Here is a 25,752-nt window from a genome sequence, read left to right on the forward strand (position 1 = left end):
TGTAATTGTATAACGATATAACAGAGAGACAAGCTGTCAGTTGAGGGCCGGCAAGTTGTTAGTCAATGGCAACAACTGGGAAGTCAGGGAAATTAAGTTCTAGCTCATATAGTGCTGGCAGAATGCTGGTAAAGTGGAATAAACCATGAAAATGAGTGAACGACAAATACACACCATGAGAATCAGTAGAGCTCCTGGACATATTATACTGGTATGTGCACACACAGCAGTTTTATCTTGTTGTGGGGCACAATGACAGCAAGACCGTGGTTTTCTACATGTCTTGTGTGGAAGGACAGGTAAACTTTAACTAAACAAAAGTTTAGTGTGAAGTGCACTCCGTTTTTTTTTTTTTTAGAATGTTGAATTTAATTCCATTCTTTGTAACCAAATGAGCAGCAAAAGCTAGATCATGTGTCTGGATTCTGTAGGACAGGTTTTGCCAAAAATGTATACTCAATCCAAAACGCATGCAGATTGCCGGCCAATCTATAAACCGTAAAGTGCTTTCCATTATTTAACCTAAAAGAGAATTATTGACATATTTGGATCACTTTTTTTTTTTTTTTTTATAAATTGTAATTGTAAATTAAAATAAACATTTTGTGAAGCTGAAATACACGACTTACTACAGACATGCTGTACACCCCATATATCAGCCTGGTGTCTGAACCAGTGTTATTAGCAATGTGCTGTTCTCTTGTACAGACTGATCTCGGGTCCCTGGATCTTTGCCATGTGACTTCTTTGGATCATGAGTATCCATCAGATGAATCCTCTGTGTATGAGCGTGCATATCTTAGGTCCCTGGATCTTTGTCACATGACCTCTTTGGATCATGAGTATCCATCAGATGAATCCTCTGTGTATGAGCGTGCATATCTTAGGTCCCTGGATCTTTGTCACATGATATCTTTGGATCATGAGTATCCATCAGATGAATCCTCTGTGTATGAGCGTGCATATCTTAGGTCCCTGGATCTTTGTCACATGATATCTTTGGATCATGAGTTCCATCAGATGAATCCTCTGTGTATGAGCGTGCATATCTTAGGTCCATGGATCTTTGCCACATGACATCCTTGGATCATGAGTATCCAACAGATGAATCATTTGTGTACGAGCGTGCATGAGTATGTGTGGTCGACAGAAAAAGCAATGGGCTAGAGATGGGCAAATCGATTTGCAGACGTTGGTCCGGTGGCCATATCAGTAACCCGCCTCATAGGAACCCTGCAAACCACCTCCTAGCTGCCAGCATCCCCTGCTTCCCTTTAATTTCTAGCCTAGTGTGATGTCATGCGTGCATTATGCTGCAATGATAACGTCGCGCCAGGCCTACAAATCAGAAGTGGCACCTGGGATTAAGGCTCTGAGGAGGAGGTCTGCAGGGCGCCTATGGACTACAAACATAGATGCTGGACCAGGGTCCTGCAAATTTATTCTCTCATCTCTACTGCTCTATTGTCTGTAGTATATGGCCACTTTTAAGGTGTATTTACACTGAAAGATTATTGCGTACAGTTTCACTTGTGCGCAGGCGCCAGAGAGTCACTCTGCCTTCGCGGCGCCTGCGCATAAGTTTCCTGCTTCACAGACGGCAGGAAGAAGAGCGCCTTCCATACATGGTAAAATGCGCAGACGTGGGATCCGGCCGGGAACTGCAGGTCATAGGGCCCTGTGACGTGCAGGGGAGGGGGAATATGGAAATGAAGCTAATAGGTGGGGATTTGCGTCCCCCGGACGTGAAGCTTGCCAGAACAAATTTAATAAATATTATAAAGCAATCAGACCGCTAATATGGGCCATACAGGTAAGTATAGATTCTCATTTCTATCACCTCTATGCCAATATTAGAGGTCTGATAGGTCCCAGGGGATGACAGATTCCCTTTAAGAATCACTACATGCTCCCTTGATAGCTGGCATTGCAAACTTCTCCAGAATTTCCCTTGTGACAGAGTCACTGGTGATGTATATGAGGGGAGATATGTGTTACTGCGGCTACTAGCCTCAGTGAACTGAACCTAGAAGTTTCTTCATCATGTTAGGTGCTGAAAAGGTTAATCAGCTATCAAGGGTCTGGTTCTTTGTGAGTAGGTGTGAGACCGGCGGGACGCCTACTCGCCTACTCACCATATCTCCACCTCAAGGTTGTGGCTGGGGGAAGTTAAATGCTCAGTCACTGAGTTTTTTTTCTCTGGTGTCTGGTCGTGAGAAGGAATTCTCCAGACTGTGAGTGGATGCCATAGAGCTCCACAGAAGGACTTTCCTGAACTGTTTGTGTTACCGAGAGCGGGCGAAACCCGCTCACCTATGAACTGTACTATACTTTTATCTTTTGTTTTCCCGTTATCCCAGAGACGATTTGTTTATTTTGTGGAACCCTGGCGTGGTTTATGTCGTATAATAAACCCGCAGGAAGTTAACCCGAGACGTGTTTCCTGTGTCTGCCTCTGTGAGAGCCGAACTCGTCGCTTTACCCCATCCTTAATGTGGAGGTCAGACTTCTCAGGGAGACTGTCAAGAGTATGTGTGACTGAAGATTGATGTATAAAAAACTAAGTAACTAATCAGTAATTACATACTTTTTTCTAATTTAATAACTTCCCTGAAATAATACAGAAATTATATAAAAGCATATTCATCCGAAAAAGCAGCCAAAACAGGGCACAATTTGTTCCAAAAGTGAAAAACAAAGTACAGTTCACTTGGGTATGACTTAGAAGTGTTACTCTCGGTTAAAGTACCCAAAGATGAAATAATATTTCTGCTCTACGCTCTATTAGGAATCTAAAAGGGGCACATTCCCCCAAACTGCCCAGTCACCCCTATGTGGGACAGCTTTATTGCCAACCTTGCTCTATTCACATATAAACTAAAAAGGTAGGATGAGCATTTGTTCATTGGCCCCCGGCCACCCAAAGTGAAGGCAACTTCATCCAGACAGTAGGGCTGCTCTGCAAGTCCCTGTACAGCAGGTTGGCCGGGCCATAAAGGAGATGCCATGCTACACCAGTTGTCCACCTCCTTTCTTCTCAGGGTTGGTGGGTGTCGTAGAGGCTTGTCCCCCACCAATCTCAAAGTGATAGTACTTTAAATGGGAAACCCCAAGGGAAAAGTCATCTTATAGCTGTGGTGCTCTGCACCCTAGGCTTTCCTTTTCCATTGATTTGATTGGCCTTGTCTTTGGATTATGATGTGGTGAGCAGTGCCAAAGAAAGACTCTCTGTAATTCTGGTAACTAGTGAAGGTCTAAGATCAATCCTACAACAAAATCTTTTGATGTTCAGGAATCACTTTTGGGTGGCTTTTTTCTAGACTCTGCTTCTTTAACGGCAATTGGCTCTTATCACTGGAGAAAGCTACATGTGGCCATTGATTTCTCCTGCGGGGAAAACTGTACAATTCCTTGGTGCTTATTTCAGATTTGAGTCCTCATGGCTGGAACAAGTTTTGCCAGATTTCCACATTGGCTCATACCGGAGGTGCCACGTTTATAACTCCAGTCATAGACTTCATACTTACTTTACAGCTTTTGGAAAGAGTTGTTCAGGTGGGATGACCTCTTCGCGAGTGTCAATCGATGACCATTCTACAGTTTGCTAGTCTACGGTAAGAAGATTCCTCCAGTCTAGATGTCCTTACCCCGATAAATATGCCTGGGGAAAGGCGAGTGATGACTACCATGGCAGCATGATAGGTCGTCCATAGTGGGTAACACTAGTTAGCCTCCATTATTTGGGGGGTCTCTCTTACAAATCAGTCATATTGAACAATCTGTACCGACTACCAGTAATGATCACGCTGTAATGGGAAAGTGGAGTAGTGCTCATCGGACACTAAATATTCTAGCAAGCAGGTTATGAGAAGTTCTGGAAAGAAGATCTTGTGCTTTTCATGTAAACATTCAGGATCCTCCATAGGCGTTATGACCTCAGACTTAGTAACGCAGATCCTGTTATTTCCACAACACGACTTTACCAAGGACTTTGTGAGCTTGTGTAATGCTGAGACGAGAGATGACAGCAGCATGTAATGAGCTTTTTCTACATGTTTCATGCCGTCAATGGATTGTATTCAGTCATGCTAAGTAACGTCGCATTCCCCTGATTAGCACAATGTCCTCGGCCCGTCCTTGGTATGTTGTTTTGATGGAAACACTGAGACGTTACAGCAGTTTAATGCCGGTTTAGTGCTTGTATTATAAAACGTTGAGTGCTCGGAGTCCTGTATGACATCAGTGGAACAGGCCCGGCAGGAAAATGCTCTGCTCTGACTTTTTTATATATAGTTTTGATTTGCCCTTTGTTTAACTGAAACTTGAATCAGGAAATGGGCGCACGGCATCTGCAGGTTTTCTTTCAGGAACTCAGTTGCAGTTATTGTACAGTTCATTTAATAGTAATGCATTAAAGGGATTGTTCAGTTATCACCTATCTGCAGGATAAGTGTTTAACTTACTGATTGGTAGGTGTCCCACCACGGAGACCTGCACCAATTTGCAGATGGGGGAATTTTTATCCCCAACGGGACTCTTTTATCTTTGTTACAAAATGGCACACCATGTTCGACACGCGAACCACCCCGCTACATTCATTCTCTATGGGCCTGCCTGAACAAGTCAAGCACACAGCTCAGCAGTTCCTTATGGAATGAATGCAGCAGCGGTTGAGCATACATTCTAGCAGAGATAAAAGTTCTCCGTGCTTCCAGTCGGTGCAGGTCCCAGTGGTCAGACCCCACCCCTGATCAACAAGTTATCACCAATAAATTGGATGGTTTTCATGATACAACCCCTTGTAAAGAGGATCTGTCACCTGGTTTCACAGTACAAAAACTACACATCAGATCTTAGACCTGATGAAGCTGGTGTACTAACTTTTGAAATCCATATAGGAAAGGCTATATTATTCCTTCTGAAAGTTTTCCTGCCTGTTATTGGCCCCATTAACACAGGGCAATTTTTCGATTTTATGTTTCTATTGACATAGCCATACAAAGGCTTTTTGGTGGGCCGAGGTGTATTTTTGAATTACCATATAATGGACAAAAAAATGGGACAAAAATTCAAATGCAGTGAAATGGTTAAAAAAACGCAATTCTGCCGTTGTACTTTGGGTTTTGTTTTTACCACGTTCGTTGTGGGATAATGCGACGCTACAGGTAAGTACAGTTACAGCAATACTAAACATAGGAGTTTTTAGATATAAAACATTTTTGTTGCTCAAGGATTTGTGTCCTTTTTTCTTTTTTTTTTTTTTTTTTTTAAAGCAAAGTCACCATATGCGGCCTGGTGGCCGAGGGGTTTGCACTGTTATCTTGCAGCTCTAGGCTTCTGGGTTTGATTCCAACCCAGGGCAACATCCTTATGGAGTTTATATTTTTCCCCCATGTGCTTTGTTTTTTTTTTTCCATCCTCCCAAAATCATACTCCTTGGTTATTTTGAAATTTTGATTGAGCCCCAAATAGGGAGAAGGACTGATGTGATAGGCCAAAGGGCCACAATATTTCTAAAATGACCTCTTTCTTACAATTTGTCACCCGCACAGAGTATGGCATTTATAGTACCAGCTCCTGGTCCGCTGCTGTATTCTTTGTCACTCCTCTAGGAATATTTACCTGCAATCCCTTTGTTAATCAGTAGACCATTTTCTTGTCCTTTCAGTCACCCTGGATGCCTACAAATGGTTGGTCTGCTACCTCCTAAGAGAAAGTCATCATAAACTCCAGCAAGAGAAGCGGAGGGCCGCCAATGATTTTGATGCCAGAAATAACAGCCAGGTGCAGTTCAATGCTGATAGGCTAAGCCAGATGTGGCAATAAAAGCAGGAATTAATTATTATTTATTTAATTCAGCTGAGACATCACTGTGTGCATTATTCCTGTGCTGTGACTTCATTGTGTGCATGACGTCTCGCCTGTGACATTACTGTGCATTATTATTCTGCTATAACATCACTGTTCACACTATTCCTGCATCGTGACATTACTGTGTGCCTTATTCTTCTTCATTGACATGACTGTGTGCATTAACACTCTGCTGTGACAACATTTTTACATTATTCCTCTAGTATTCTTGCATTATGACATCACTGTGTGCATTATTCCTCTGCTGTTACATCACTGTTTGCAGTACTCCTGCATTGTGACATCACTGTTTGCAGTACTCCTGCATTGTGACATCACTGTTTGCAGTAGTCCTGCATTGTGACATCACTGTTTGCAGTAGTCCTGCATTGTGACATCACTGTTTGCAGTAGTCCTGCATTGTGACATCACTGTTTGCAGTAGTCCTGCATTGTGACATCACTTTGTGCATTATTCCTGCATTGTGACATCACTGTTTGCAGTACTCCTGCATTGTGACATCACTTTGTGCATTATTCCTGAATTGTGACATCACTGTTTGCAGTATTCCTCTGCTGTTACATCACTGTTACATCACTGTTTACAGTACTCCTGCATTGTGACATCACTGTGTGCATTATTCCTCTGCTGTTACATCACTGTTACATCACTGTTTGCAGTACTCCTGCATTGTGACATCACTTTGTGCATTATTCCTGCATTGTGACAACACTGTGTGCATTATTCCTCTGCTGTTACATCACTGTTTGCAGTACTCCTGCATTGTGACATCACTGTTTGCAGTACTCCTGCATTGTGACATCACTGTTTGCAGTAGTCCTGCATTGTGACATCACTGTTTGCAGTAGTCCTGCATTGTGACATCACTGTTTGCAGTAGTCCTGCATTGTGACATCACTGTTTGCAGTAGTCCTGCATTGTGACATCACTTTGTGCATTATTCCTGCATTGTGACATCACTGTTTGCAGTACTCCTGCATTGTGACATCACTGTTTGCAGTACTCCTGCATTGTGACATCACTTTGTGCATTATTCCTGAATTGTGACATCACTGTTTGCAGTATTCCTCTGCTGTTACATCACTGTTACATCACTGTTTACAGTACTCCTGCATTGTGACATCACTGTGTGCATTATTCCTCTGCTGTTACATCACTGTTACATCACTGTTTGCAGTACTCCTGCATTGTGACATCACTTTGTGCATTATTCCTGCATTGTGACATCACTGTGTGCATTATTCCTCTGCTGTTTCATCACTGTTGCATCACTGTTTGCAGGACTCCTGCATTGTGACATAATGTTTTGCAGTATTCCTGCATTGTGACATCACTGTGCGAATTATCCCTTCGTTTGATATCATTTTGTATATCCTCACTGTATCGGGTGCATTTTCCTGCATGTTTTCTAATGGAGATATGGATTGGTAAATAAATGCACGTGTCCTTCGTCGGCCTTTGGGGTGACATATTTTTCTCTTATCTTGAAGGCATATTACTGTCGCTCCTTGGCCTTGGCATTTATTGAACACACAGTTCTACAGAGATACTATGACTATACCCATGACCCGAGTACACCCGGCTCACTGCAACCCGTCCTGAAGAAGTTGTGCTGCCTTTATGGATTGTGGTCCCTAAGCAAACACATCGCGGTGCTGTACCAAGGTGAGGACCTCCTCCATGCACCGTGCCTACAAAACACACAGGACATTTCCACATATACTCTCCTGAATTAAAGGCTTTGTCCTCCTATATTCGGCATATGCAGATAATGGAGGAAAGGTGACCCCGATAAGGAAGCTCTGCTATTCTCCTGTCTGTTCATGCTGGAGTCTGTGCATTCCTAGATACATCCCAAACGTCACCGGCAACTGCACGGCTTACTTGCAACCACAGGACTTTGTGAACAAAGACAGTCAAGATTTCTGCAAAGAAAAGTTCAATAATACATTTTACATCTGGCACTTGCATCATTTATGCAAAACGTTGCTACTTAGAGATAATAATGGCGCTCCTCACTTAGCAGAAAGTAGCTTCCACCATAGCTACGTACAACATCAGCAGTCTGGTGTGACCTTTTTTATTTAAGAATAGAGTAGGCATCCACAGAAGGGTCCCTAATGCTTCATCGAAGGACCCAACTTTCCGGCAAAAGGCAGATCTGAAGTTCCAGGTTGGCCATCCGACATACCCTCCATTGCCCTCCTCGCTGTGAGATCTCCTGTATTATCGTCAGATCTCGCTCATTGCACTCGCCCAGCGCTGTCACATTCTTTACTGAGGGGGCAGCAAACAGTAACCGCTCTAATGATGTTCGGTAACTGGTTAGAAAAGTATATGGCAGCAGTGGGTTAGTGCCAAGCAGCCATGTTTATCTATTCCTGGACGGCCCCTTAAAATAAGCATGCAGAGCATAACTCCTCCCCTAGGACATCACTGTGTGCACTATTCCTCTTCTGTGACATCACTATGTGCATTATTCCTCTTCTGTAGCATCACTATGTGCATTACTCCTCTGTTGTGACATCACTATGTGCATTACTCCTCTTCTGTGACCTCACTATGTGCATTACTCCTCTGTTGTGACATCACTGTGCATTACTTCCCTGTTGTGACATCACTATGTGCATTACTCCTTTGTTGTGACATCACTATGTGCATTACTCCCCTCTTGTGACCTCACTGTCTGCATTACTCCTGTGTTGTGACATCACTATATGCATTATTCCTCTTCTGTGACATCACTATGTGCATTACTCCTCTGTTGTGACATCACTGTGCATTACTTCCCTGTTGTGACATCACTATGTGCATTACTCCTTTGTTGTGACATCACTATGTGCATTACTCCCCTCTTGTGACCTCACTGTCTGCATTACTCCTGTGTTGTGACATCACTATATGCATTATTCCTCTTCTGTGACCTCACTATGTGCATTACTCCTCTGTTGTGACCTCACTATGTGCATTACTTCCCTGTTGAGACATCACTATGTGCATTATTCCTCTCCTGTGACATCAACTATGTGCATTACTGCTGTGTTGTGACATCACTATGTGCATTATTCCTCTCCTGTGACATCACTATGTGCACTACTTCCCTGTTGTGACCTCACTATCTGCATTACTCCTCTGTTGTGACATCATTATGTGCATTACTCCTCTCTTGTGACATCACTATGTGCATTACTCCTCTTTTGTGACATCACTATGTGCATTACTCCCCTGTTGTGACATCACTATGTGCATTACTCCTCTTTTGTGACATCACTATGTGCATTACTCCCCTGTTGTGACATCACTATGTGCATTACTCCCCTGTTGTGACATCACTATGTGCATTTCTCCTATGTTGTGACATCACTATGTGCTTTTCCCCCCCGTTGTGACATCACTATGTGCATTACTCATCTTCTGTGACATCACTATGTGCATTACTCCCCTGTTGTGACATCACTATGTGACATCACTATGTGCATTACTCCCCTGTTGTGACATCACTATGTGCATTACTCCCCTGCTGTGACATCACTATATGCATTATTCCTCTGCTGTGACATCACTATGTGCATTACTCCTCTGTTGTGACATCACTATGTGCATTACTCCTCTGTTGTGAAATCACTATGTGCATTACTCCTCTGTTGTGACATCACTATGTGCATTACTCATTGCTCCTCTGTTGTGACATCTCTATGTGCATTACTCCCCTGTTGTGACATCACTATGTGTATTACTCCCCTGTTGTGACATCACTATGTGCATTTCTCCCCTGTTGTGACATCACTATGTGCATTACTCCCCTGTTGTGACATCACTATGTGCATTACTCCCCTGTTGTGACATCACTATGTGCATTACTCCCCTGTTGTGACATCACTATGTGCTTTACTCCCCTGTTGTGACATCACTATATGCATTATTCCTCTTCTGTGACATCACTATGTGCATTACTCCTCTGTTGTGACATCACTATGTGCATTTTTCCTCTTCTGTGACCTCACTATGAGCATTACTCCTCTGTTGTGACATCGCTATGTGCATTACTCCTCTGTTGTGAAATCACTATGTGTATTACTCCTCTTCTGTGACATCACTATGTGCATTACTACCCTCTTGTGACATCACTATGTGCATTACTCCCCTGTTGTGACATCACTATGTGCATTACTCCCCTGTTGTGACCTCACTATGAGCATTACTCCCCTGTTGTGACATCACTATGTGCATTACTCCCCTGTTGTGACATCACTATGTGCATTTCTCCTATGTTGTGACATCACTATGTGCTTTTCCCCCCCGTTGTGACATCACTATGTGCATTACTCATCTTCTGTGACATCGCTATGTGCATTACTCCCCTGTTGTGACATCACTATGTGCATTACTCCCCTGTTGTGACATCACTATGTGCATTACTCCCCTGTTGTGACATCACTATGTGCATTACTCCCCTGTTGTGACATCACTATGTGCATTACTCCCCTGTTGTGACATCACTATGTGCCTTACTCCCCTGTTGTGACATCACTATGTGCCTTACTCCCCTGTTGTGACATCACTATGTGCCTTACTCCCCTGTTGTGACATCACTATATGCATTATTCCTCTGCTGTGACATCACTATGTGCATTACTCCTCTGTTGTGACATCACTATGTGCATTACTCCTCTGTTGTGAAATCACTATGTGCATTACTCCTATGTTGTGACATCACTATGTGCATTACTCATTGCTCCTCTGTTGTGACATCTCTATGTGCATTACTCCCCTGTTCTGACATCACTATGTGCATTACTCCCCTGTTGTGACATCACTATGTGCATTATTCCTCTGCTGTGACATCACTATATGCATTACTCCTCTGTTGTGACATCACTATGTGCATTACTCCTGTGTTGTGACATCACTATATGCATTACTCCTCTGTTGTGACATCACTATGTGCATTACTCCTCTGTTGTGAAATCACTTTATGCATTATTCCTCTTCTGTGACCTCACTATGTGAATTACTCCTCTGTTGTGACATCACTATATGCATTATTCCTCTTCTGTGACATCACTATGTGCATTACTCCCCTGTTGTGACATCACTATGTGCATTACTCCCCTGTTGTGACATCACTATTTGCATTAGTCCCCTGTTGTGACATCACTATGTGCATTACTCCCCTGTTGTGACATCACTATGTGCATTACTCCCCTGTTGTGACATCACTATGTGCATTATTCCTCTTCTGTGACATCACTATGTGCATTACTCCCCTGTTGTGACATCACTATGTGCATTACTCCCCTGTTGTGACATCACTATGTGCATTACTCCCCTGTTGTGACATCACTATGTGCATTACTCCCCTGTTGTGACATCACTATGTGCATTACTCCCCTGTTGTGACATCACTGTGTGCATTGCTCCCCTGTTGTGACATCACTATGTGCATTACTCTTCTGTTGTCACATCACTATGTGCATTTTTCCTCTTCTGTGACCTCACTATGAGTATTACTCCTCTGTTGTGACATCACTATGCATTACTCCTCTGTTGTGACATCACTATGTGCATTACTCCTCTGTTGTGAAATCACTATGTGTATTACTCCTCTTCTGTGACATCACTATGTGCATTACTCCCCTATTGTGACATCACTATGTGCATTACTCCCCTGTTGTGACATCACTATGTGCATTACTCATTTGTTGTGACATCACTATGTGTATTACTCCTCTTCTGTGACATCACTATGTGCATTACTCCCCTGTTGTGACATCACTATGTGCATTACGCCCCTGTTGTGACATCACTATGTGAATTACTCCCCTGTTGTGACATCACTATATGCATTTCTCCTATGTTGTGACATCAATATGTGCATTACGCCCCTGTTGTGACATCACTATGTGCATTACTCCCCTGTTGTGACATCACTATGTGCATTACTCCCCTGTTGTGACATCACTATGTGCATTACTCCCCTGTTGTGACATCACTATGTGCATTACTCCCGTGTTGTGACATCACTATGTGCATTACTCCCCTGTTGTGACATCACTATGTGCCTTACTCCCCTGTTGTGACATCACTATATGCATTATTCCTCTGCTGTGACATCACTATGTGCATTACTCCTCTGTTGTGACATTACTATGTGCATTACTCCTCTGTTGTGAAATCACTATGTGCATTACTCCTCTGTTGTGACATCACTATGTGCAATACTCATTGCTCCTCTGTTGTGACATCTCTATGTGCATTACTCCCCTCTTCTGACATCACTATGTGCATTACTCCCCTGTTGTGACATCACTATGTGCATTTCTCCCCTGTTGTGACATCACTATGTGCATTACTCCTCTTCTGTGACATCACTATATGCATTACTCCTCTGTTGTGACAACACCTATGTGCATTACTCTTCTGTTGTGACATCACTATGTGCATCATTCCTCTTCTGTGACCTCACTATGAGCATTACTCCTCTGTTGTGACATCACTATGTGCATTACTCCTCTGTTGTGACATCACTATGTGCATTACTCCCCTGTTGTGACATCGCTATGTGCATTATTCCTCTTCTGTGACATCACTATGTGCATTACTCCCCTGTTGTGACATCACTATGTGCATTACGCCCCTGTTGTGACATCACTATGTGCATTACTCCTCTGTTGTGACATCACTATGTGCATTTCTCCTATGTTGTGACATCACTATGTGCATCCCCCCCCGTTGTGACATCACTATGTGCATTACTCCTCTTCTGTGACATCACTATGTGCATTACTCCCCTGTTGTGACATCACTATGTGCATTACTCCCCTGTTGTGACCTCACTATGTGCATTACTCCCCTGTTGTGACCTCACTATGAGCATTACTCTCCTGTTGTAACATCACTATGTGCATTACTCCTTTGTTGTGACATCACTATGTGCATTATTCCTTTTCTGTGACATCACTATGAGCATTACTCCCCTGTTGTGACATCACTATGTGCATTATGCCCCTGTTGTGACATCACTATGTGCATTACTCCCCTGTTGTGACATCACTATATGCATTTCTCCTATGTTGTGACATCACTATGTGCATTTCCCCCCCATTGTGACATCACTATGTGCATTACTCCTCTTCTGTGACATCACTATGTGCATTAGTCCCCTGTTGTGACATCACTATGTGCATTACTCCCCTATTGTGACATCACTATGTGCATTATTCCTCTTCTGTGACATCACTATGTGCATTACTCCCCTATTGTGACATCACTATGTGCATTATTCCTCTTCTGTGACATCACTATGTGCATTACTCCCCTGTTGTGACATCACTATGTGCATTACTCCCCTGTTGTGACATCACTATTTGCATTAGTCCCCCGTTGTGACATCACTATGTGCATTACTCCCCTGTTGTGACATCACTATGTGCATTACTCCCCTGTTGTGACATCACTATGTGCATTACTCCCCTGTTGTGACATCACTATGTGTATTACTCCCCTGTTGTGACATCACGATGTGCATTTCTCCCCTGTTGTGACATCACTATGTGCATTATTCCTCTGCTGTGACATCACTATATGCATTACTCCTGTGTTGTGACATCACTATGTGCATTACTCCTGTGTTGTGACATCACTATATGTATTACTCCTCTGTTGTGACATCACTATGTGCATTACTCCTCTGTTGTGAAATCACTTTATGTATTATTCCTCTTCTGTGACCTCACTATGTGCATTACTCCCCTGTTGTGACATCACTATGTGCATTACTCCCTTGTTGTGACATCACTATTTGCATTAGTCCCCTGTTGTGACATCACTATGTGCATTACTCCCCTGTTGTGACATCACTATGTGCATTATTCCTCTTCTGTGACATCACTATGTGCATTACTCCCCTGTTGTGACATCACTATGTGCATTACTCCCCTGTTGTGACATCACTATTTGCATTAGTCCCCCGTTGTGACATCACTGTGCATTACTCCCCCGTTGTGACATCACTGTGCATTACTCCCCTGTTGTGACATCACTATGTGCATTACTCCCCTGTTGTGACATCACTATGTGCATTACTCCCCTGTTGTGACATCACTATGTGCATTACTCTTCTGTTGTCACATCACTATGTGCATTTTTCCTCTTCTGTGACCTCACTATGAGCATTACTCCTCTGTTGTGACATCACTATGCATTAGTCCCCTGTTGTGACATCACTATGTGCATTAGTCCCCTGTTGTGACATCACTATGTGCATTATTCCTCTTCTGTGACATCACTATGTGCATTACTCCCCTGTTGTGACATCACTATGTGCATTACTCCCCCGTTGTGACATCACTATGTGCATTACTCCCCTGTTGTGACATCACTATGTGCATTACTCCCCTTTTGTGACATCACTATGTGCATTACTCTTCTGTTGTCACATCACTATGTGCATTTTTCCTCTTCTGTGACCTCACTATGAGCATTACTCCTCTGTTGTGACATCACTATGCATTAGTCCCCTGTTGTGACATCACTATGTGCATTAGTCCCCTGTTGTGACATCACTATGTGCATTATTCCTCTTCTGTGACATCACTATGTGCATTACTCCCCTGTTGTGACATCACTATGTGCATTACTCCCCTGTTGTGACATCACTATGTGCATTACTCCCCTGTTGTGACATCACTATATGCATTATTCCTCTTCTGTGACCTCACTATGAGCATTATTCCTCTTCTGTGACATCACTATGAGCATTACTCCCCTGTTGTGACATCACTATGTGCATTATTCCTCTTCTGTGACATCACTATGTACATTACTCCCCTGTTGTGACATCACTATGTGCATTTTTCCTCTTCTGTGACCTCACTATGAGCATTACTCCTCTGTTGTGACATCACTATGCATTACTCCTCTGTTGTGACATCACTATGTGCATTACTCCTCTGTTGTGAAATCACTATGTGCATTACTCCTCTGTTGTGAAATCACTTTATGTATTATTCCTCTTCTGTGACCTCACTATGTGCATTACTCCCCTGTTGTGACATCACTATGTGCATTACTCCCTTGTTGTGACATCACTATTTGCATTAGTCCCCTGTTGTGACATCACTATGTGCATTACTCCCCTGTTGTGACATCACTATGTGCATTATTCCTCTTCTGTGACATCACTATGTGCATTACTCCCCTGTTGTGACATCACTATTTGCATTAGTCCCCCGTTGTGACATCACTATGTGCATTACTCCCCTGTTGTGACATCACTATGTGCATTACTCCCCTGTTGTGACATCACTATGTGCATTACTCCCCTGTTGTGACAGCACTATGTGCATTACTCTTCTGTTGTGACATCACTATGTGCATTTTTCCTCTTCTGTGACCTCACTATGAGCATTATTCCCCTGTTGTGACATCACTATGTGCATTATTCCTCTTCTGTAACATCACTATGTGCATTACTCCCCTGTTGTGACATCACTATGTGCATTTTTCCTCTTCTGTGACCTCACTATGAGCATTACTCCTCTGTTGTGACATCACTATGCATTACTCCTCTGTTGTGACATCACTATGTGCATTACTCCTCTGTTGTGAAATCACTATGTGTATTACTCCTCTTCTGTGACATCACTATGTGCATTACTCCCCTATTGTGACATCACTATGTGCATTACTCCCCTGTTGTGACATCACTATGTGCATTACTCCCCTGTTGTGACATCACTATGTGCATTACTCATTTGTTGTGACATCACTATGTGCATTATTCCTCTTCTGTGACATCACTATGTGCATTACTCCCCTGTTGTGACATCACTATGTGCATTATGCCCCTGTTGTGACATCACTATGAAAATTACTCCCCTGTTGTGACATCACTATATACATTTCTCCTATGTTGTGACATCACTATGTGCATTTCCCCCCCGTGGTGACATCACTATGTGCATTACTCATCTTCTGTGACATCACTATGTGCATTACTCCCCTGTTGTGACATCACTATGTGCATTACTCCCCTGTTGTGACCTCACTATATGCATTATTCCTCTGCTGTGACATCACTATGTGCATTACTCCTCTGTTGTGACATCACTATATGCATTATTCCTCTTCTGTGACCTCACTATGTGCATTACTCCTCTGTTGTGATATCACTATGTGCATTACTCCTCTGTTGTGAAATCACTATGTGCATTACTCCTCTGTTGTGAAATCACTATGTGCATTACTCCTCTGTTGTGACATCACTATGTGCATTACTCATTGCTCCTCTGTTGTGACATCACTATGTGCATTACTCCCCTGTTGTGACATCACTATGTGTATTACTCTTCTGTTGTGACATCACTATATGCATTATTCCTCTTCTGTGACATCACTAAGTGCATTACTCCTCTGTTGTGACATCACTATATGCATTATTCCTCTTCTGTGACCTCACTATGAGCATTATTCCTCTTCTGTGACATCACTATGTGCATTACTCCCCTGTTGTGACATCACTATGTGCATTATTCCTCTTCTGTGACATTACTATGTGCATTACTCCCCTATTGTGACATCACTATTCTTCTGCTGATGTTTTCAGGTGGATACTTTGCTGGTGAACTGCCCAGCAGAATCGTGCAGGACGCTATTCTGGACCTATGTGCTCAGGTAGTGTATTGGTACTGAAAGGTTGACATGTTAGGTACATTTTTGTATTAAGTCGCCCTCCTCTCGCCTTTTGCAAAAATAACAATCTGAACTATTCATGGCTTGGATTTGCCTCACAACAGATTAGATGGCTGCACTCTCTGATGCCAAGTTTTATTTCCACCACATCCCAAAAATTCATTATTAGCCCATAAAGGGGGCGCACATGGCACCTAGTTCCCACCAGACCGTCCCATGTTTCCATATGGTGGAAATGTCAGAAAATCAAGAGCTATTGGATCCATACAGATCGCCTCATTTGGTCTGAGTTATTCTCCGCATGGACGCTGAGCCTTTTTAAATGCTCGAATTCCAAATGTTCCAAAAAAATAAAAATAAAAGTTGATTTATTTACTTTTTCTGGCAGCTAAAATGGCCACAGCCAGAAGCTGGAGGACTCTGCCGGTGCTTCTGGACCTAATCAGAAACTAACTAGGATGGAGAATGGTAAATGATAGACGTATGAGGTTCCTACTGACGGCCAAGCAAATGTCACGGCGTCTGGCAGCCACGGGTGTCGTGTTTGGCCGTCCGTCATAGTGACTCTTGCACCATATGGTTTTAGGAACATTACGATCCCCCTCCCTTATATGCAATGTTCCGAAGTCTCATATGTTTGAGTGGTTACCCCAGCATGGCCAAAAAATTAGGAAAAATATATACTTTCCTGCTGATACTCTTTTGTGCCACTCCAGGTCCCCTGCTTGTCTCTGTGCCTTCTCTTCTGGTGGGTACATTATGTGACCCCTGCAGCCAATCAGTGGCTGCAGCAATGAACATCACACCACTTCTGGGGCCAGTGATTGGCTTCAACAGTCACATGATTTCTCCACCTAATGAAAAGTCTTGGAGATCGGTGGAGGATCAGTGGAGCACTATGGAGGGGGACCAGTGGAGCACTATGGAGGGGGACCAGTAGAGCACTGCGGAGGGGTACCAGTGGAGCACTGCGGAGGGGGACCAGTGGAGCACTGCGGAGGGGGACCAGTGGAGCACTGCGGAGGGGGACCAGTGGAGCACTGCGGAGGGGGACCAGTGGAGCACTGCGGAGGGGGACCAGTGGAGCACTGCGGAGGGGGACCAGTGGAGCACTGCGGAGGGGGACCAGTGGAGCACTGCGGAGGGGGACCAGTGGAGCACTGCGGAGGGGGACCAGTGGAGCACTGCGGAGGGGGACCAGTGGAGCACTGCGGAGGGGGACCAGTGGAGCACTGCGGAGGGGGACCAGTGGAGCACTGCGGAGGGGGACCAGTGGAGCACTGCGGAGGGGGACCAGTGGAGCACTGCGGAGGGGAACCAGTGGAGCACTGCGGAGGGGGACCAGTGGAGCACTGCGGAGGGGGACCAGTGGAGCACTGCGGAGGGGGACCAGTGGAGCACTGCGGAGGGGGACCAGTAGGTATATATATATTTTTTTGTTTGTTAAAAGATAAAACAAATACTGGACAACTCCTTTAAGATTTCTCAGTGGCTTATCCTGTATTTTTTCCTAACTAGAATCATTTTTAAAACCTTCAATAACATTTTTTTTTTCTGGAAAGGAAAGGTTGCGCATGACCAGTGAAAAGATTGCAGTTGGTGCTCATAAAATTCTGTGGAGAACTCGCTGTGGCTTCAGAAGAACTTGCAGCAGAATGTCTGTGTCTGCCTCTAGCTTCTCCCTAGAGTAGGAGCACTAGCTGTCATCTCCTACCTGCGTAATAAGGAAATCTGTCTTCACTGACTACAAATTTTACAGATTTTACCTGTGAATTGAAAATATTGAGACTGAGAATATCAGTCCAGGAGGAAAAAGAAGCAGATTTCTCCCATAAGATACATTACAAAGCTTCTTATTTTCATGTTGACTATTGATTTATGGCAAAAAATGACAACGGTTACTTTTTAAAGGCTCAGAGATAATGAAGTAGCGTGAAAGAGCAGAAATCATACAGTATGTCAGTTCACATTTTCTCTTTTTTTTAACTTCACATGAAAAATTAAAGCGGGACAGCTTGTTTAAATGGTTTGTCCCCTCAGTGACCACCTTCTTCAAAATGTGGCTCTTGAGGCGATCAGCTGATCATCTTGGGTCCTACTTGGGGCTCACACTGTATGTAGGAGGCTATGTGGGGGCTCATACTGTATATAGGAGGCTATATGGGGGCTCAAATTGTATGTAGAAGGCTATGTGGGGGCTCATACTGTATGTAGAAGGCTATGTGGGGGCTCATATTGTATGTAGGAGGCTATGTGGGGGCTCATACTATTTATAGGAGGCTATGTGGGGGCTCATACTGTATTTAGGAGGCTATGTGGGGGCTCATGCTGTATATAGGAGGCTATGTAGGGGATCATACTGTATATAGGAGGCTATGTGGGGGCTCAGCTGTATATAGGAGGCTATGCGAGGGCTCATACTGTATATAGGAGGCTATGTGGGGACTCATACTGTATTTAGGAGACAGGGGGCTCAAGCTGTATATAGGAGGTTATGTGAAGGCTCATGCTGTATATAGGAGGCTATGTGGGGGCTCATACTGTATATAGTTAGACTATGTGAGGTCTCATGCTCTATATAGGGGGACAATGTTGGGGCGCATACTGTATATAGGAGGCTATGTGGGGGCTCATACTGTATTTAGGAGACTGGGGGCTCAAGCTGTATATAGGAGGTTATGTGAAGGCTCATGCTGTATATAGGAGGCTATGTGGGGACTCATACTGTATTTAGGAGACAGGGGGCTCAAGCTGTATATAGGAGGTTATGTGAAGGCTCATGCTGTATATAGGAGGCTATGTGGGGGCTCATACTGTATATAGTTAGACTATGTGAGGTCTCATGCTCTATATAGGGGGACAATGTTGGGGCGCATACTGTATATAGGAGGCTATGTGGGGGCTCATGCTGTATATAGGAGGCTATGTAGGGGATCATACTGTATATAGGAGGCTATGTGGGGGCTCAGCTGTATATAGGAGGCTATGCGAGGGCTCATACTGTATTTAGGAGGCTATGTGGGGACTCATACTGTATTTAGGAGGCTATGTTGGGGCTCATACTGTATATAGGAGGCTATATGGGGGCTCAAATTGTATGTAGAAGGCTATGTGGGGGCTCATACTGTATGTAGAAGGCTATGTGGGGGCTCATATTGTATGTAGGAGGCTATGTGGGGGCTCATACTATTTATAGGAGGCTATGTGGGGGCTCATACTGTATTTAGGAGGCTATGTGGGGGCTCATGCTGTATATAGGAGACAGGGGGCTCAAGCTGTATATAGGAGGTTATGTGAAGGCTCATGCTGTATATAGGAGGCTATGTGGGGGCTCATACTGTATATAGTTAGACTATGTGAGGTCTCATGCTCTATATAGGGGGACAATGTTGGGGCGCATACTGTATATAGGAGGCTATGTGGGGGCTCATACTGTATTTAGGAGACTGGGGGCTCAAGCTGTATATAGGAGGTTATGTGAAGGCTCATGCTGTATATAGGAGGCTATGTGGGGACTCATACTGTATTTAGGAGGCTATGTGGGGGCTCATACTGAATATAGTTAGACTGTGAGGTCTCATGCTGTATATAGGGAGGTTATGTGGGTGTGCATACTGTATTTAGGAGACTATGTTGGGGCTCAAGCTGTATATAGGAAGGCTATGTGGGGGCACATACTGTATATAGGGAGCAATGTGGGGTCTCATACTGTGGGGCTTTGTGGGAGTCCATACTGTATGTAGTGGGGCTCATGCTGTATATACGGGGGGCTGTGTGTGGGATCATACTGTATATAGGGGAGGTGTCTGATTACTTAATTCTGGTCAATAATAAGTGATACAATTTAAATGAATATAAAATAATTAATATGTTAATATTAATATTGAGCAGAATTTATTTCAGCCTATTGGTTCGGCCTCCACAACAGTCACGGTCTCGCATATGTCCCCTCGGGATAATGAATTGCCCACCCCTGTGCTAAGAGCATTGCCTGACAGAAAGCTCCAAGTCTTTGCCTAAACTGATACATTGTAACAAGCTCAACTTTGTGAATAGGACTAAGTCAGGAGTGAATATCAACCTCAAGTTTCTGTTCACTGACAGCAAGCACAATTTAGAAAATGGGGAGGGATGTAGGCACAATGGACCCGAATCATCCAGAGGTTTTCTCCAGTTTTCTGGCTTAAAACTTTGCAAAATTTTTTGCATAACTGGAAGTTGCACGGAAAGTTTTCAACTCTTGGTGTTTTTTACCACCCTCGCACAATAGATAAAAGATGCGCCAAATTTATTAAAGCGGCAGACGCCTTATATTTGAATTTGACTCAGTGTTCACTTCTTTAAGACTGGAGTACAAAGGTCCACTTTAAATGAATGGGGTCCAAAGTATATTGGAAATTTGCCAAACTTTTTATTGCATAGTGAATAGCGGACAACTTGATGCATTTACAGATGTAGCAGAGCTGAGATGACTTGAGTAGTTTTACAGAAGAGCACCGATAAGGAGGCGGACGCAAGGAGATAAATAGCATATTCAACACTGCTGCATTTGTAAGACTGTCCCGTAATTAGATGAGCATTTCTCGGACAATGGCTCAGCAGGGATATTTGTGCGCAGGACATTACGTAGCCCCCTCGTTAACCGCTTTCGCTGTTCTTGGTCCCTCGAGACTGAATATATGGCAGGAGCCAGTTTATGACACGGTGCGGATTACACGGCAGCGGTCGTTCTGTGCCGCAGATCAGATGTAACTCCACCACTGCCGTGTAAAGGTTAATGAGACATGCGGAGAATTCGAGAGGGGACGTAACAAATGGAAAAAAATTCAATGGCGGCTCCAAGACAATAAAACCCGAATCCTGCGCTCCCCTAAACAGCGTGACCGCTCGCATTTCACTCCTCTGTTTTGCTCGTGTTACTATGGAAAGTGAGGACGGCTGCCAACATTTTTTATTCTTGTAACGCAGCTGAAAGACGACGCCGTGTCTCTCGTGGACGCCATCGCACCTCCAGATTTCATCTTGAACTCCCCCATTGCCAAAGCGGATGGAGAGGTAAATCCAAAGGAGCTGAAATCAGTTTTTTTGCTATAAAATGTCAAAAAAGTTCATCCATTTTTCTAGAATTGTTGAAATGCAGTCGCTTGGATGCCATAGTGCAGGTCCAGATGTAGCAGAGCTGAGTTTCTCATTTAAAGGAGACATTTATGACTTATCCACATCTGTGGGGCCGAGACCTATCTCCAGCATGGAGACCCCCGTCTTGCTGAAATGGCTCCGATGTTTCCGTCACTCCTATAGAAGTGAATGGAGAGAGCCACACACATGTGAAGTCATGTATTTATTCTCCCGGCAGCAGGTGGGCGCCTGTCCACATGGGAAAAATGTTGTAATGAAGGCCCCCATACAGATCGTACTAAGGGAAGAGTCGGACGGGGATCGCAACACTATGCCCGGACTGGCCAGCGGCTCTACCCACCTGAGCGTGACTGCATGTATTTCTATGCAGCTGTCACGCTCAGGTAGGGAGAGCCGCCGGCCAGTCCATGCTTTGCGCTGCGATCCTGGTCCGAGTTATTTGGCCGTCGGACTCTTCCCTATCCGATATAGCCGTGACTTGCCCACAGTCTAATGTTCATGGGGGCCTCCTGACTCTCACCTCACAAATGATGTTGGGGGAGAAAAATTTCTGACATGTTCAATTTCGGGCTACCAATCCTTTTGTTCTCAGCGAGATAACACAGAAGCGCTCCTTTGTTTGAAGGAGTCGGGTGAGATATATGCCAGACCAACAATCGTTGTGAATGGGGCCCCTTAGAATTCCCCATTATTAAAAGTTATCACCTATCTACAGAATAGATAACTTAGAGATCGGGGGGGGGGGTTCTGACCTTTGGGACCCCCTGTTATCCAGAGAAATGAGCTGTGAAATGCCCCTTTAGAGCGGAGCGGAGGTCACACACGTGGAGCAGAGGTAACACACATACAGCACCGCTCTATTCATTGTCTATATGGGACCGCCGGAGATTGCGGAGTTCCTTTTTTATCCAGCAGGGAGCGGTGGTGTGCATGTTCGCCCACGTCTCCATTCCAATGGGGCATTTCAGAGCCCTGTTCTAGGCAATAGTGGGGGTCTTAGCAGTCAGGCCCCCACCGGCCCACAAGTTAGGTGATGACTTTTAATTATGGGAATATTCCTTTATCTAATGGCGGTTCATATTATAAATTATAATTAGGCTGGTGTCACAGCAGGTTGTCGTGCCATAGTCGCCACTTTCACTCATTTTCTGCAATATAGTGGTGCAACATTGCAACGTTATGAACCACTGGGTCCACAAGAGCGTCTTTTGCTCTGGAGGACCCAGCACCTAGGTATTACAAAGACAGCCAATTGGTTTTCTATAGGGATTGTGTAATGCTTCATTTCCCCCGTGGGGGAGCTGCAGAGAAATAGAACAGTTGCTGCTGTGCTTCTGCATAGATGATATCTGATCGCTCAGCAGCAGGACATCCTGCCGTCAGTCTATTGTCCAGGGTCCTTGTAAGAAGTTGATGACACACATGTATTGTGCCGCTCAGGCACCAGCAGGAGGCAGCAGAGCGACAGGGGGCAGTTTTTTTAACTAGTTAAGAGTTTGTAGTAACTTCCTGATGGATATTGATATGTTACTTTTTGGTTTGAACAATTAAAGGGGTAGTCAATGACTGCTTTCTTCCAGAAACAGCGCCACACCTGTCCATGTCTGGTATTACAGTTCAGTGACCTGAACGTGACTGAGCAGTAATACCACAAACAACCTGTGGATCGGTGTGGCGCTGTTTTTGGAAGAAACCATCCATGTTTTTCCAAACCTTAAAGCTACCTTTTAAAGAGGATGTCTTGACAGAATGTGATGTGTTCCCAGTTATGAAGTAAAGGGTGGGATCTGAGGCCCCCCATTATGTGACAGGTGGACCATCAGTTACCATCTCTAACTGGCGTTACGTTCTTCCAGCTGTACAAGAACCTGTGGTCTGCGGTCCTACAAGGAGAGAAGGTTTTGGAGCGCGCATCATGGTGGCCTGAATTTTGCATCAACAAGCCCGTAATAGAGAAAGCTCGATCCCATCTCTGAAGACGCCCAGAGATTGACGTCTCCACGTGCCACATCCGTGTATGATGAGAAGATGTCTCCTGTCACACACCACAGATGGGAGCTACAAGGAATAATAAACTGATATTACAATGGAAGGGGACAACACTAGTCAAAGAGGCAGGACCTACTGCACTTATTCCCACGACGCTCCGCTAGATTGTACCTGTAAGTAGTCAGTCAAGTGGAGCAGGACGGGGAGAACTACCGGAGACCGCCCTTTTGGACCGGTCATTATAGTCACATCATCCCCTATTTTAAAGTATATGAAACATAATAAGACTGCCGGTGTCTGATTCACGCTGCCCGCGGTTCGGACTTTAAGAATTAGCTGATCAGTTCCCTCTAACCCAGGGGTCTCAAACTCAGCTGGGCATATGGGCCGCACACGGAAAAACATTTAATTTGGGGGGCCGCATTATTTGCATGACAAAGTGACATTTTTAGTGATACCATTTTATTTTCTATACACCTTTTGAACTGGTCCTCATCTTGCAGACATGGTCTCCCATCCAGGTCCCTCATACTGCAGACATGGTTTCCCATACTGCAGACGTGGTCTCCCATCTAGGTCCCCCATATTACAGACATGGTCCCCCATCCAGGTCCCCCATATTACAGACATGGTCCCCCATCCAGGTCCCCCATATTACAGACATGGTCCCCCATCCAGGTTCCCCATATTACAGACATGGTCCCCCATCCTGGTCCTTATCTTACAGACATGGTCCCCCATCCAGGTTCCCCCCATACTGTGCAAAGGGTCCCCATCCCCCCATACTGCGGTCAGGGTCCCCATCCCCCCATACTGCGCACAGTGCCCCCCTGTGCTGTATTTCACATGACAGAGAAAAAAAAAAAAGATTCTCACCTGTCCTCCGTTCCCTCGGTATCCTTTCTGCACCTGTGGCCCGCAGGCACAGACCCCGTAACGATCGCGGCTCTCTCCAGCAGCCGCTGACATCAGCGCTGTAGCACAGTGTATTGCCGCGCAGAGACCGGCTCTCTGCACAGCAATACCAGTGTCAGCCGCCGGCCTATCAGAGGCCAGCAGCTGACATCTGCGTCCCAGCGCAGCGGCGTATGACGTCACTGCCATGCGCAGATGTCAGCGGCTGCTGGAGAGAGCCGCGATCGTTACGGGGTCTGTGCCTGCGGGCCGCAAGAAGCAGCCGGAGGGGCCGCATGTTTGAGACCCCTGCTCTAACCCAATATTGGTGCCATTGTATTACCAATTTCTTCAGAGACTTCTCATTGTCGGTCCATCATCGTTGCCCATCCATCCCCCATTTAGCTACACATATAGTTTAGATAAGATTTTGACTTTTTTTTTTTTTCTTTAGGCAGCACATGTCGAATTCTATAGCACAAGTACTGCATTATATATATATATATATTTATATTTATATTTATATATATATATATATATATATATATATATATATGTATACACATACATACACATATATATATATATATATATATATGTATATATATATGTATATATATATATATGTATCTATATATATCGATTACACACACTACACTATGGCAGCAGATGAGAGACTCGAGTGTTGTCCAGCCATTTAGTCTTGCAACTCTGTAAAGATCACATGACCTCAAATCCAGCCTTAAAGGGGTTGTCCGGTCTGAAACTACAAGTCTGCAGTCACTCTATGTGACTTCAGACTTGTGAATCTTGACATCGCGCACACTGCGGCGCTGGGAATGGTGGTCATGTGACTGTAGTTATGCCATTTGCATACTTCCGGCCACATTCCAACTAGATTGTTGAGCGAGGCCGTGCACGTCTAGTCGGAATGTGGCCGGGAGTATGCATATCACATAATTGCAGTCACACAACCGCCGTTCCTGGCACCAGAGAATCTGCACAGTGCACAGTGTGCAGAATGTGAGGATTCACAAGTCTGCAGTCACATAGAGTGGCTGCAGACTTGTAGTTTAACACCAGACAACCCCTTTATATGTTCCCTGCACTTCCAGACGACTTGATCTCATTTAGTAGATAATGTGCTAAATAGGCAATCTGCAAATT

At 44.4% G+C, this 25,752-nt stretch overlaps 1 protein-coding gene across 5 annotated transcripts in view; it reads left to right on the forward strand.

Moving 5' to 3' along the window:
- Positions 1 to 24,590, forward strand: part of ACOX3 (acyl-CoA oxidase 3, pristanoyl) — a 91,732-nt gene extending 67,142 nt beyond the window's left edge. For all 5 annotated transcript variants that reach the window (XM_073647722.1, XM_073647740.1, XM_073647749.1 and 2 more), the window contains 5 exons: positions 5,669 to 5,784; positions 7,362 to 7,536; positions 16,478 to 16,545; positions 21,532 to 21,618; positions 23,559 to 24,590. In XM_073647722.1, coding sequence (XP_073503823.1) covers positions 5,669 to 5,784; positions 7,362 to 7,536; positions 16,478 to 16,545; positions 21,532 to 21,618; positions 23,559 to 23,678 — 566 coding nt within the window. In that variant the 3' untranslated portion in view covers positions 23,679 to 24,590. The remainder of the gene's footprint in view (positions 1 to 5,668; positions 5,785 to 7,361; positions 7,537 to 16,477; positions 16,546 to 21,531; positions 21,619 to 23,558) is intronic.
- The last annotated feature ends 1,162 nt before the right edge of the window (positions 24,591 to 25,752 follow it).

Source organism: Phyllobates terribilis, unplaced genomic scaffold (genome assembly GCF_046119375.1).
Source record: "Phyllobates terribilis strain yellow unplaced genomic scaffold, ASM4611937v1 Scaffold_1__5_contigs__length_1240528914, whole genome shotgun sequence".
NCBI classification, from domain to species: domain Eukaryota; kingdom Metazoa; phylum Chordata; class Amphibia; order Anura; family Dendrobatidae; genus Phyllobates; species Phyllobates terribilis.